This window comes from Stegostoma tigrinum, chromosome 47 (genome assembly GCF_030684315.1).
Source record: "Stegostoma tigrinum isolate sSteTig4 chromosome 47, sSteTig4.hap1, whole genome shotgun sequence".
Lineage (NCBI taxonomy): Eukaryota > Metazoa > Chordata > Chondrichthyes > Orectolobiformes > Stegostomatidae > Stegostoma > Stegostoma tigrinum.
This window is the reverse complement of record NC_081400.1, coordinates 3,274,245-3,285,950: the sequence shown is the minus strand read 5'-3', so window position 1 is coordinate 3,285,950 and position 11,706 is coordinate 3,274,245. Positions and strand designations below refer to the sequence as shown.

The 11,706-nt window shown below is 53.9% G+C and overlaps 2 protein-coding genes across 4 annotated transcripts in view; one reads left to right on the top strand and one right to left on the bottom strand.

The window, feature by feature from the left end:
- Nucleotides 1–4,512, top strand: part of LOC125449725 (perilipin-3-like) — a 39,300-nt gene extending 34,788 nt beyond the window's left edge. For 2 of the 3 annotated variants that reach the window (XM_059642992.1, XM_059642991.1), the window contains one exon: nt 1,810–4,512. In XM_059642992.1, the coding sequence (XP_059498975.1) occupies nt 1,810–2,535 (726 nt within the window). In that variant the 3' untranslated portion in view covers nt 2,536–4,512. The remainder of the gene's footprint in view (nt 1–1,809) is intronic. The other variant, XM_059642993.1, reaches the window with a different exon arrangement.
- Nucleotides 4,513–6,618: 2,106 nt separating this feature from the next.
- On the bottom strand, nt 6,619–11,487 carry LOC125449823 (ras-related and estrogen-regulated growth inhibitor-like protein). Its single transcript, XM_048525744.2, has 4 exons — nt 11,323–11,487; nt 10,393–10,446; nt 10,059–10,135; nt 6,619–9,699 (listed from the first exon to the last, which is right to left on the bottom strand). Exons 1-4 carry the CDS (start codon nt 11,423–11,425, stop codon nt 9,286–9,288), a joined length of 648 nt encoding a protein of 215 aa, XP_048381701.1. The 5' UTR covers nt 11,426–11,487; the 3' UTR covers nt 6,619–9,285.
- Nucleotides 11,488–11,706: the final 219 nt, after the last annotated feature.

Below are 11,706 nucleotides of genomic sequence, written 5' to 3'. Positions count from 1 at the left end.
TCGCGGCCTTCACCTCAAAAGTTTCCCAGAACGGAGACCAGGAATGGTGTGGTGTCTGAGATATGGGAACTGCAGGATGCTGGAGAATCCAAGATAACAAAGTATGAAGCTGGGTGAACACAGCAGGCCAAGCAGCATCTCAGGAGGACAAGAGCTGACGTTTTGGGGCCTAGGCCCGAAACGTCAGCTTTTGTGCTCCTAAGATGCTGTTTGGCCTGCTGTGTTCACCCAACTTCACACATGGTGTGGTGCCTTCAGTGCATTCAGCGTCAGGGAGAGACAGAGGGAGAGGGAAAGAGGGAGGGAGAGAGAGAGAGAAAGAGGGAGGGAAACTCAGCAAAGCAGTTTGAATGGATGAATAGTCCCTTCTTCAGCAGCACTCTTTCAGAAAGACAGTCAAGACCCCTCAGAGAGGGGGATTTCCTGCACAGGATGCAAGGGTGAGGGTCTTTGGTTTGTGCGGAGAGACCAGGGAGAAGATGGGACGATTCACTTCGGAGTGGAGAGGTGGTCAATTGAATGAGAACCAACAGAACAGTGGAAGCTGTAAATCAGAAACAAAAACGAAGTTGCTGGAAAAGCTCAGCAGGTCTGGCAGCATCTGTGGGGGAGAAAACAGAGTTAACGTTTCGGGTCCGGTGACCCGTCCTCTGAACTCTTCCTCAGTTCTGAGGAAGGGTCACCAGACCTGAAACGTTAACTCTGTTTTCTCCCCCACAGATGCTGCCAGACCGGCTGAGCTTTTCCAGCAATTTTTGTGTCAATTGAATGAGAGCATTCCAAATTCCGAATGCACTTCGATAGAGTGGAACCAGGGAGAATCTGTTCCCACCGCCTGGAGGGTCAGTCAAAGAGCGGGGGGAGCGCAGATTCAAGAGGGTTGGAGAACAAACCAGAGGGAAGGGGAGGAGAGTTTACATTTTTAGATGCAGCGAGGGGTTGGGACCTGAGGTGCGCTGCCTGAGAGGGAGTCGGTTACAACAGGAACTTTCACAACAGCGTGGGGTGCGCAGTTTTGAGTTTTATATCGGGTTGGGATATTCTCCTGATTCGATGCCTCAAGTTGGGAAGCACTTTGGGACCTTTCACTTAGGATTGCTCACACCCTGGTGATGCCACCTCTCACTTATTCACACCGAGACCCAGGTAACCTTCTGGGGACCGAGATTTGAATCCCACCCTGGCCGATGGCGGAATTCAAGTGCGATTTTAGAAGATGTTGGAACAGCCAATTGCCTGGGGCATTCGTAAAATTTGGGGAAGGGAATCTGCCGTCCTTACCCAGTCTGGTCTACACGTGACTCCAGGCCTACAGCAACGTGGAGCATCGGAGTTTGTGATGCTGTAGAGGTTTATAAAATCATGAGGGGTCTGCATAAGGTGACCGGCAGGTGCCTTTCCTTGAGGAGTGGGTGAATTTCAAGACTAGGGGCCTGCATTTTTAAGGTGAGAGGAGACAGACTTCAAAAATATGTGAAGGTTTTTTTTACAGAGAGAACAGTTCGTGTGTGGAATGAACATCCTGAGGAAGTGGAGGGTGTGGGTACAGTTACAACATTTAAAAGACACTTAGATATAGTACACGAGGTTTGGAGGGATAGGGGCCGGGAGCAGGCAGATGGGACTAGTTTAGTTTGGGATTAGGGTCAGCACGGACTGGTTGGGCCGAAGGGTCTGTTTTCATGCAGCGTGACTTGGGAAGGGGCAATAAATGCCAGGCGTTGCCTCGTCCTGTGAAATTAATTTCTTTTTGAAACTGATGTCAATTTTCTTCCTCACCTGCCTTTCCCAATCTATCTACACCCGGAGTTCTTTGAGTTGGAGGAGGAGGCAGACGATTCCGGAACATTGGACAGCAGGTCGGACGAGAGCCAGGACGGGCGCGGCCGGTGGGGTGTCGGTCCCCGGGCAAGCGACCTGCTGAGCTGCATCAGCGAGGACGACCTCCGGAAGCTTCTGGAACACGCCGGGAGCAGGCGGCGGTCTCTGGTGGAGGGAGCGAACCCCCCCCCCCCCCCGGCGCCTACCGGCCTCACTTGTCCCCCCGTCCCTCGTGGTCGAGCGGGCGGCGCTCGAGCGAGAGCTGGGCGATACCTCCCCAGGTCAAGCAGCCCAGTCCGGCCCCCGCCCTTCGGCGCGCCTCGGCGGACCAGGGTCAGAGCCCCGGTAGAAGGGCATCGTATGGGAACCAGTCCCGAGGGTATCCACCCTTCTCCCACCATGAGTAGAACAAAATGTAGCTCCTCAGGAGACAGGTCTGTCAGGGCTCAAGATCTGGCCGAAAAGGAATCCCTTGCTCTCCTCAACCCCAAGCTTTCATTCCCCAATTTTAATCATTTCAACACCAAGCCTTGGACACAGAGGAGACAGCTCAGGTTCAGGGTATCTCTCGTGCCATTTCCAGGCTTCTTTCAGACTGTGCTTTCGAGTGTCTTTTTCCCTCTGTCCACAGCCCATCATGTAGGCGCTGAGGGAGCGGGCACTGTCAGAGGGTCAGTGCTGAGGGTGTGGGCACTGTCGGACGGTCAGTGCTGAGGGAGCGGGCACCTTCAGAGGGTCAGCACTGAGGGAGCGGGCACTGTCGGAGGGTCAGTGCTGAGGGAGCGGGCGCTGTCAGAGGGTCAATGCTGAGGGTGTGGGCACTGTCGGAGGGTCAGGGCTGAGGGAGCGGGCACTGTCAGAGGGTCAATGCTGAGGGTGTGGGCACTGTCGGAGGGTCAGCACTGAGGGAGCAGGCACTGTCGGAGGGTCAGTGCTGAGGGAGCGGGCACTGTTGGAGGGTCAGCGCTGAGGGACTGGGCACTGTCGGAGTGTCAGTGATGAGGGAGTAGGCACCGTCGGAGGGTCAGTGCTGAGGGAGTGCCGCACTGTCGGAGGGTCAGTGCTGAGGGAGTGCCGCACTGTCGGAGGGTCAGTGCTGAGGGAGTGGGCACTGTCGGAGGGTCAGCGCTGAGGGAGCGGGCACTGTTGGAGGATCAGTGCTGAGGGAGCAGGCACTGTCGGAGGGTCAGTGCTGAGGGAGTGGGTGCTGTTCGTGTCGGTGCTGAGGGAGCGGGCACTGTCGGAGGGTCAGTGCTGAGGGAGTGGGTGCTGTTCGTGTCGGTGCTGAGGGAGCTGGCACTGTCGGAGGGTCAGTGCTGAGGGAGTGGGCGCTGTCGGAGGGTCAGCGCTGAGGGAGCGGGCACTGTCGGAGGGTCAGTGCTGAGGGAGCGGGCACTGTCAGAGGGTCAGCACTGAGGGAGCGGGCACTGTCGGAGTGTCAGTGCTGAGGGAGCGTGCGCTGTCAGAGGGTCAATGCTGAGGGTGTGGGCACTGTCGGAGGGTCAGGGCTGAGGGAGCGGGCACTGTCAGAGGGTCAATGCTGAGGGTGTGGGCACTGTCGGAGGGTCAGCACTGAGGGAGCGGGCACTGTCGGAGGGTCAGCACTGAGGGAGCAGGCACTGTCGGAGGGTCAGTGCTGAGGGAGCGGGCACTGTTGGAGGGTCAGCGCTGAGGGACTGGGCACTGTCGGAGTGTCAGTGCTGAGGGAGTGCCGCACTGTCGGAGGGTCAGTGCTGAGGGAGTGCCGCACTGTCGGAGGGTCAGTGCTGAGGGAGCGGGCACTGTTGGAGGATCAGTGCTGAGGGAGCAGGCACTGTCGGAGGGTCAGTGCTGAGGGAGCGGGCACTGTCAGAGGGTCAGCACTGAGGGAGCGGGCACTGTTGGAGGGTCAGTGCTGAGGGAGCGTGCGCTGTCAGAGGGTCAATGCTGAGGGTGTGGGCACTGTCGGAGGGTCAGGGCTGAGGGAGCGGGCACTGTCAGAGGGTCATTGCTGAGGGTGTGGGCACTGTCGGTGGGTCAGCACTGAGGGAGCGGGCACTGTCGGAGGGTCAGCGCTGAGGGAGCAGGCACTGTCGGAGAGTCAGTGCTGAGGGAGCGGGCACTGTTGGAGGGTCAGCGCTGAGGGACTGGGCACTGTCGGAGTGTCAGTGATGAGGGAGTAGGCACCGTCGGAGGGTCAGTGCTGAGGGAGTGCCGCACTGTCGGAGGGTCAGTGCTGAGGGAGTGCCGCACTGTCGGAGGGTCAGTGCTGAGGGAGCGGGCACTGTTGGAGGATCAGTGCTGAGGGAGCAGGCACTGTCGGAGGGTCAGTGCTGAGGGAGTGGGTGCTGTTCGTGTCGGTGCTGTGGGAGCGGGCCCTGGATTCCAGTGTCTGATTGGATTCCTGTGATGATTGCTTTTGTGAGCTTCCAGCAGAATCCTGTGACCAGTGCAATTCCAGTCGTACACTGGAGCCCACTGTGCCCTGTGCAAATCTAAGATGGTGATAGAAGGGGAGAATTTCTGTCAGAGCAGCTGAGAGAAAGAGAGATGAATATTCTGAATTCTGGGTGAGAGCCATTTTAGCATCGTGTCTCCAACTCCATCAGCTGGGCTGTGTAAATTGCCCAGCTCCAGTGTTTGTCCATTCATAAATTAACTAACATTCTGCATTTCTGTATTTTGTGTCCTAACTGCTCCCATTAAGAAAGTTTAAAGAGTGTTATTCCCAGCAAGTGTGTCATGTTTTACTGCTGGTCAAAACTGTAGTTCCATACCAGGTACTGGCCCATCAGGGGATGCCTGAGAGTGAAAAGCCAACACTCATTCACACACACACTCTCGCACAATTCACTCACTCACTCACGCACTCGTTTTCACGCAATTCACTCACTCGTTTCCGCAGGTCACTTGCACGCACACTCACCCACAATTCTCACATACACTTTCGCGCACACACTATTTATTCACAGTCTCTGAGACTATCTACTCTTGTTCACTCTCTCACACAGCCACACATTTACTCATACACTGTCATACTTGAACACATTAGCAAACACTCACATAGACACACGGCGACACATTCACACACACTCACACAGATGTTATGTACATCTGCCTACAGATCTAAGAACAGCATCTGCTCTGCTGTTATTAGACTTCTGAATGGACCCATCAAATTTTAGATTTAATGTTGATTTCGCCATCTGTGCAGACGTAGCTTTGTATTCCTTGCTGTGTTCTATTAGCCTAATGCACTCTGTGTGGTATGATCTGCCGATACATGCAAAACACAACTTTCCACACTACCCAGGTACATGTGACAATAATAAATCAAATCAAATCAGACGCACACGCATGCACTCCCAGTCACATGCACACTGTCAAATATACACACATTCTCTTACACACACTCTCATAGACTCAAAGACAGTCACGGTCACATGCTCACATTCACAAATACACGCACTCTGAAATACACTTGCTCTGTAATGCACACCGTCCTGTATACACATAAATACATTCACTTACTCTCTCACATAGTGTAAATACACACCCTCCCTCTCACACCCACTCGCCCTCACACATACACACAAATACACTCACACCCACATACTATACACTGATTCCCACATACTCACATACAATACACTGACTCACACACTCACATACACACAATACACTGACACTCACACCCGCACACACTCCCACACACAATACACTGACTCACTCGCACACTCTCACATACACTGACACTCACACCCCACACATTCCCACACACAATACACTGACTCACTCGCACACTCTCACATACACTGACACTCACACTCCCACACACAATACACTGACTCACTCGCACACCTCACATACACTGACACTCACCCCACACACTCCCACACACAATACACTGACTCACTCGCACACTCTCACATGCACTGACACTCACACCCCACACACTCCCACACACAATACACTGACTCACTCGCACACTCTCACATACACTGACACTCACACCGCACACACTCCCACACACAATACACTGACTCACTCGCACACACTCTCACATACACTGACACTCGCACCCCACACACAATACACTGACTCACTCGCACACTCTCACATACACTGACACTCACCCCACACACTCCCACACACAATACACTGACTCACTCGCACACTCTCACATACACTGACACTCACACTCCCACACACAATACACTGACTCACTCGCACACTCTCACATACACTGACACTCACACCCCACACACTCCCACACACAATACACTGACTCACTCGCACACACTCTCGCATACACACAATACACTGACTCACTCGCACACACTCTCACATACACACAATACACTGACTCACTCGCACAAACACACACTCTCAGATACATACAAAAACACACACACAAAAACACTGACTTACACACACAGACTCTGACTCACACACATTCATTCTCTCACACACAAACACTCCCACACTAACATACACGCTCACAAATGCAGTCACCGCAGTTCCCTCTTGAGAAACAGGAGAAGGCCATTAAGCCTGGTTGTGGCCTATCTCACCAATTAGATCAGGTCTAATCTGTGCCTTTACTCCATCTGCCTGCCTCCGTCCCTTCACCATGAATCGCCCACCCTTCATCAAGCACCTCCAGCCTCAAAGGCATGTTTTATTTTCAGGTGTGGAGTTAGGACGTCCCCGAGATTTCCCTGCCCCCCCCTTGTCTGAAGATGGGCTTCCTGACTCATTGAGTCTTAAATGATGGATTCAACAAGTCATTTCTCATAAAGTAACAGAGCAGTGAATTTATTACAGGGGATCCTGGCCATTTACAGAACACATTAACACCGTGAGAAATATGTAGAGACCATTTCAGTCATAAATAGAGATTTACATCAGTAACTAAATGAACATCATTTACAATACCCACAATTGCTACAACACAATTTGTCTGCTGTTCAAATGTCAACTTCTTCGAAGTGAGTTCAACGTGAGCTCCTCTGAAGGGGTCAGGCAATCCTCCAGGAGCGGTGTCTGTCAGCAGGCTTGACGACCATGGGAGGCATCGCAGTAAGGAGAGCTGTAGGGTTGGGGTCCTGCTCTGGACAGCTAATGAAGAAGGCTAACAGAAAGTTACCGAGGGGAATTGAATGTGAAAGTAAGCGGATTATTTTTCAGTTAGGCAAGGTTTGGTGGCTCTGTTTGCAGTTACGCAGCTCAGAAACAGACCCTTTGGCTCAACTCATCTGTGCTGACCAGGCAACCCAATCTGACGTAGTCCCATTTGCCAGCATTTGGCCCATATCTCTTTCAACCCTTTTTATTCATAACCATCTAAGGTGCCTTTTAAATGCTATAATTGTACCCACCTCCACCAAATGCTCACTGGGTACTGTACATACAATTCATCGGAAGGAGTTCAGAGAAAGTGTATGAGATCAATACCTGGAATAAGTAAATTTCTTATGAGAGGTTAGGCCTGTACTCTCAAGAGTGTAGAAGGTTGATTGGACCATTTAAGATCTTGAGGGGACTTGACCAAGCAGATGTTTCCTCTTCAAGGATATAAACTGATGAGTGGCATCGATAGCGAAGACAGGAAGGAACCTCTTCTCCCCTTGGAGGCAGCATAGACTTAAGGTCAGGGCCAGGAGGTTTAAAGGGGAAATGAGGAAAAGTATTGTCACCCAGAGGGCAGTGGGAAGTGGAACTCACAGCCTGGAAACCCTCACTTCATTGAAGAGGTTCGACGAATTTCCACATGGTAGACTGGGTGAGGAGGTTGGATCACATGGGATCCGGGGCAGTTAGCCCACTGGATACAAAGTTGGCTTGAAGGTGGCAGACAGAGGGTGCATGGTGGAGGGTTGTTTCTCAGACAGGGTGCCTGTGACCAACAGTGTGCCACAGGGATCGGTGCTGGGCCCATTGCTTCTCGTCATTGATAACAACAAATTTGGATGTGAATATAGGAGTTTCGGTTGGTAAGTTTGTAGACGACACCAAAATTAGAGGTGTAGTGGACAGTGAAGAAGGTCATCTCAGAGTACAACAGGACCTTGAGCAGATGGGCCCAGGAGTGGCAGGTGGAGTTGAAGTTAGATAAATGCAAGGTGTTGCATTTTCATAAAACAAACAAGGACTGAGATTATACACTTAATGGTAGAGTCCCTGGGAATATTGCTGAATAAAAACACCTAGAGGCATTTAGTTCCCTGAAATTAGAGCCACAGGTAGTCAGGATGATGGAGAAGATGTTTGGTATGCTTATCTTCAGTGCATTGAGTAGAGGGAGTTGGGAGGGTCATGCTGCAGCAGTATTGATGAGGCTACTTTTGGAATATTGCATTCAGTCCTGGTCTCCCTGCTACAGGAAGGATGTTGTGAAACTTGAAAGGGTTCAGGAAAAAATTTACAGGGATGTTGGAGGGTTTGAGCTACAGGGAGAGGCTGAATAGGCTGGTTTTACATGGAGCATGGGACACTGAGAAGTGACCTTGTAAAAGTTTATAAAATCATGAGGGGCATGGATAAGGTGAATAGCCAAGGTCTTTGTCCTGGGCCAGGGGAGCCCAAAACTAGAGGGGCACAGGTTTAAGGTGAGAGGGGGAAAGATTTAAAAGGGACCTGAGGAGCAACTTTTTCACACAGAGGGTGGTGTGTGTATGGAAGGAGCTGCCAGAGGAAGTGGTGGGGGCTGGTACAGTTACAACATTTAAAAGGCATCTGGATGGGGACATGAATAGGAAGGGTTTAGAGGGATAGGGGCCGAATGCTGGCAAGTGGGGCTGGATTAATTTGGGATATCTGGGTCTGCATGGACAGGTTGGATCAGAGAGTCTGTTTTGGTGCTGTATGACTCTCTAAGTATTGAGGTGTCCGCTTACAACGCCAAGGCTATGATCTAAGTGCTGGAAAACGGGATTTGAACAGAAAAGGTGACTAGCACAGACTCAATGAGTGAAAGGGCCTTCTTTGGCCCTGTGGGTCTCTACATCTGTTGTGGAAGAATCCGGGACCAGGGGTCAGTGTTTAAAAAAATGATGGTTGGGGTTCACCCAACTTAAAACGGAGAGGAAGAAACGTCAGTGTCTCTGGGAGCTTGGTGAGTCTCAGGAGCTACATTCCTCAAAATGCAGAGTCTTTAAATGTTTTATATAGGCTGAGGGGATCGTTTCTCAAGGACTCGAGGGGTGCTATGGGGAGGGGGGGTTGAGGGAAATCGATTCTTAACGATTCGAGGAGCACTACAGGGGGGTGTGGAGGGGGGGCTAGGTGGAGTCAGATCAGCCTTGATCTGATAGAATGGTGGACCACGGGCAGAATGGCCACCCGCTGTTGCTGTTTTGGGCGGCCCTGTGGGCTGAGGGGCTGAAATCTCGTCTGGTGCCATGGGAATGGAGTCAAAGCCAGACGGGGCTGCGGGCAGATAGTATGGCGTAGGGCAAGGGCCGAATGGTCCTCCTCCTTCAGTTAGTCCACCCGGCGTTTGCCCCCAAACACGGCAGACACGCTGCGAATGATGCCCCGTAGCCCCGCTGCCCGCCTCGGCACTGCCTTTGATCCCTGTACCGTTGCCATCAGCTGGCGGAAGGCCAGGGCGACCTCGTGGTAGCTCTCGGCGGCCGAGACTTCCAGGAAGGCGCAGCCGCTGCCCAGCGCCAGAAGGCGCCCTTCTTCCACCGAGACCACCCGCTGGTGGCACAGGTCCGTCTTGTTGGCTACCAGTACCACGGGGGCGCGGGCACCACCTGCTTCCCGGTGGAGCCACGCCAGCTGCCGCCGCGCCGCCTCGAAGCTCCGCCGGTCCAGGATGCTGTAGACGAGGACGAAACCGTCGGCCCAGCGCATCTGCTGCTCGCTCGGGTGCGCCATCACCCCGCGGCCCTAAGGGAACAGAGAGAGTGGGGGTGAGCTCCGGGCTGGCACTTTCGGAAGGCAGGATCGAAGCCCCCTAATCAACCCCCACCACCCCCACCCTCACCGCAGGAAGCCACCTCCCCCACCCCACCCACCCCCCCCCTCCAACAAACCGCAGTGAATTGCTATTCTCCTTTGGGGTGCGTCACAATCAGACCCAATCCTGACCCCATTGCACGCCCAACAGGGCAAGCATTGGCACTGAGATAAAACGGATGTCTTGTCTCCCGTTCACCGCCCCCCCACCACCCAGAGACCTCACCCCGCCCCACACAATCCACACCCCCCACCCCGACCACCACCACCACACTCCCTGCCACAATCACCTGGGGGTTCAGAGAGTCCCAAACGTGGAAGCGAGTCTCCTCACCGTCGACGGTCACGTTGTGAGTGTAAATGGTTTCTGCAAAGACAAAACAGGGAGTGGTCGACTGAGCCCGAGGCTATTCGACTACAGAGTGCGTCGCGGTCGAATCCCAAACCTGGCTCCATCGGGTGGCCCCTTGTCCAATAGGAGAACTCGGGGTTGGGGAGTCAGGGGCACTGAGCTACATGCATCCCTCCATCCCTCTCCTCTACCCAATCCCTCCCTCCCCACACCCCTACTCCCCACCCCCACCACAACCACGCACCCACACCGAGGGGGAAGAGTCTTCTCACCGATATGGCTGTACTCTCCAATGAAGCGTCGAGTGAGGAACCGGATGACAAGAGCTGCAGAGAGAGACGGAGAGAGAGAGGAACAGAGATGACCATCCAGAATGTTGCTCCACAAATCCCCTCCCTAGCCACAAATGTGCTGCAAACACGTTTCATCGGAGGGGAGAGACGAGGGAAGGGTTCTGGTCTGACCCTGAGGACGTTCGGGACCCACTTGCCAGCCCGGGAGAATGGGGGTGGGGGGGGGGGGGCGGTAGTTCCCCAAGGATATGCCTTGCAGAGCCTTGTTGTATGAGGTTGGGGGTGAAGCTCACACGCAATTCAACAACGAGGCGGGGTGGGCGCGATACGGACGGTTTCACAGCAGAGGGATGGACCCTTCGGCCCCTCGCGTCCGTGCTGGCCGTCAGGCGCCCGTCAATAGCCAATTCTGATATCCAGCTGGCGGGCCGCGTATGGCTCTCCGATCAAACGGCTGGGAGACCTCTGGAGGCGGAGGGACGCTGGGTCTCCTGGGCTCAGAGGTAGGGACACTACCTCGGTGCCACAAGAGACCAAGTACCCGTGCCAGCTATGGGACTCCAAAGTGGTTTGCAGCCTCCCGTCTGGGCTGAAGTGCCAGGCAGCGAGTTCCTGGGCAGAAGGAGAATGCTGAGCTCCTACTGGGCACGCCTATGGGGCAAAAGGGGTTTTATTTTCTCTCCCTGTATCTCGGAGACTTTGCACAGAAGACCAGAGCCCTGTTCCACTGGGCAAACAGCGGGTAGGTGGGGGTTTCGGAGGAGGTAGTGGGGTGGGCGAGATTTAAGCCTCGGTGCCCCCTTCTCGTGAAACACCAATGCCCGCGCCCTGGCACCAGCCACGGGGCACTCGCCCTGCTCCGCGCTGCCAGGTTGCGAAAAAGGAAAAAGCAGCGGAAAATGGAGTTACCAGACTTGCCGACCCTCTCCGCACCCAGGACGAGAATGTTGACCTGAGGTCTGTGCCAACCAGAGCGTGCCAGGCTTTCCTGGGTTTTAGTGTGCAGTACCATCTTCGCTGGTGGCAGCTGGTGCTGGAGGGAAGAGGCAGAGTGGTCAAACAGCCTGCACACTCTGCTCAAACGCACAGGCACAGGCACACACAGAGACCCCTTTTATACGAACTCGCGCAGCCCAAGATAATCTGAGAGCTGCTGGCAGAGAGGCGGAGCGGAGAAAGGTCTCCAGGCGACAAAAACACAATCACACTCTGCCCCAATCCTCACCCAAGCTCTGCGACACAGGGCGATCGGAGTAATTTTTAACTCCATGTAGACATGACGAAAGAGAGAGT

Coding starts and splice junctions, on each gene's coding strand:
- LOC125449823 (XM_048525744.2), bottom strand. CDS start 11,425: ATGGTACTGCACACTAAAACCCAGGAAAGCCTGGCACGCTCTGGTTGG. Junction 10,447..11,322: donor GGAGAGGGTCGGCAAGTCTG/GTAACTCCATTT, acceptor CTCTCTCTGCAG/CTCTTGTCATCCGGTTCCTC. Junction 10,136..10,392: donor TGGAGAGTACAGCCATATCG/GTGAGAAGACTC, acceptor TTGTCTTTGCAG/AAACCATTTACACTCACAAC.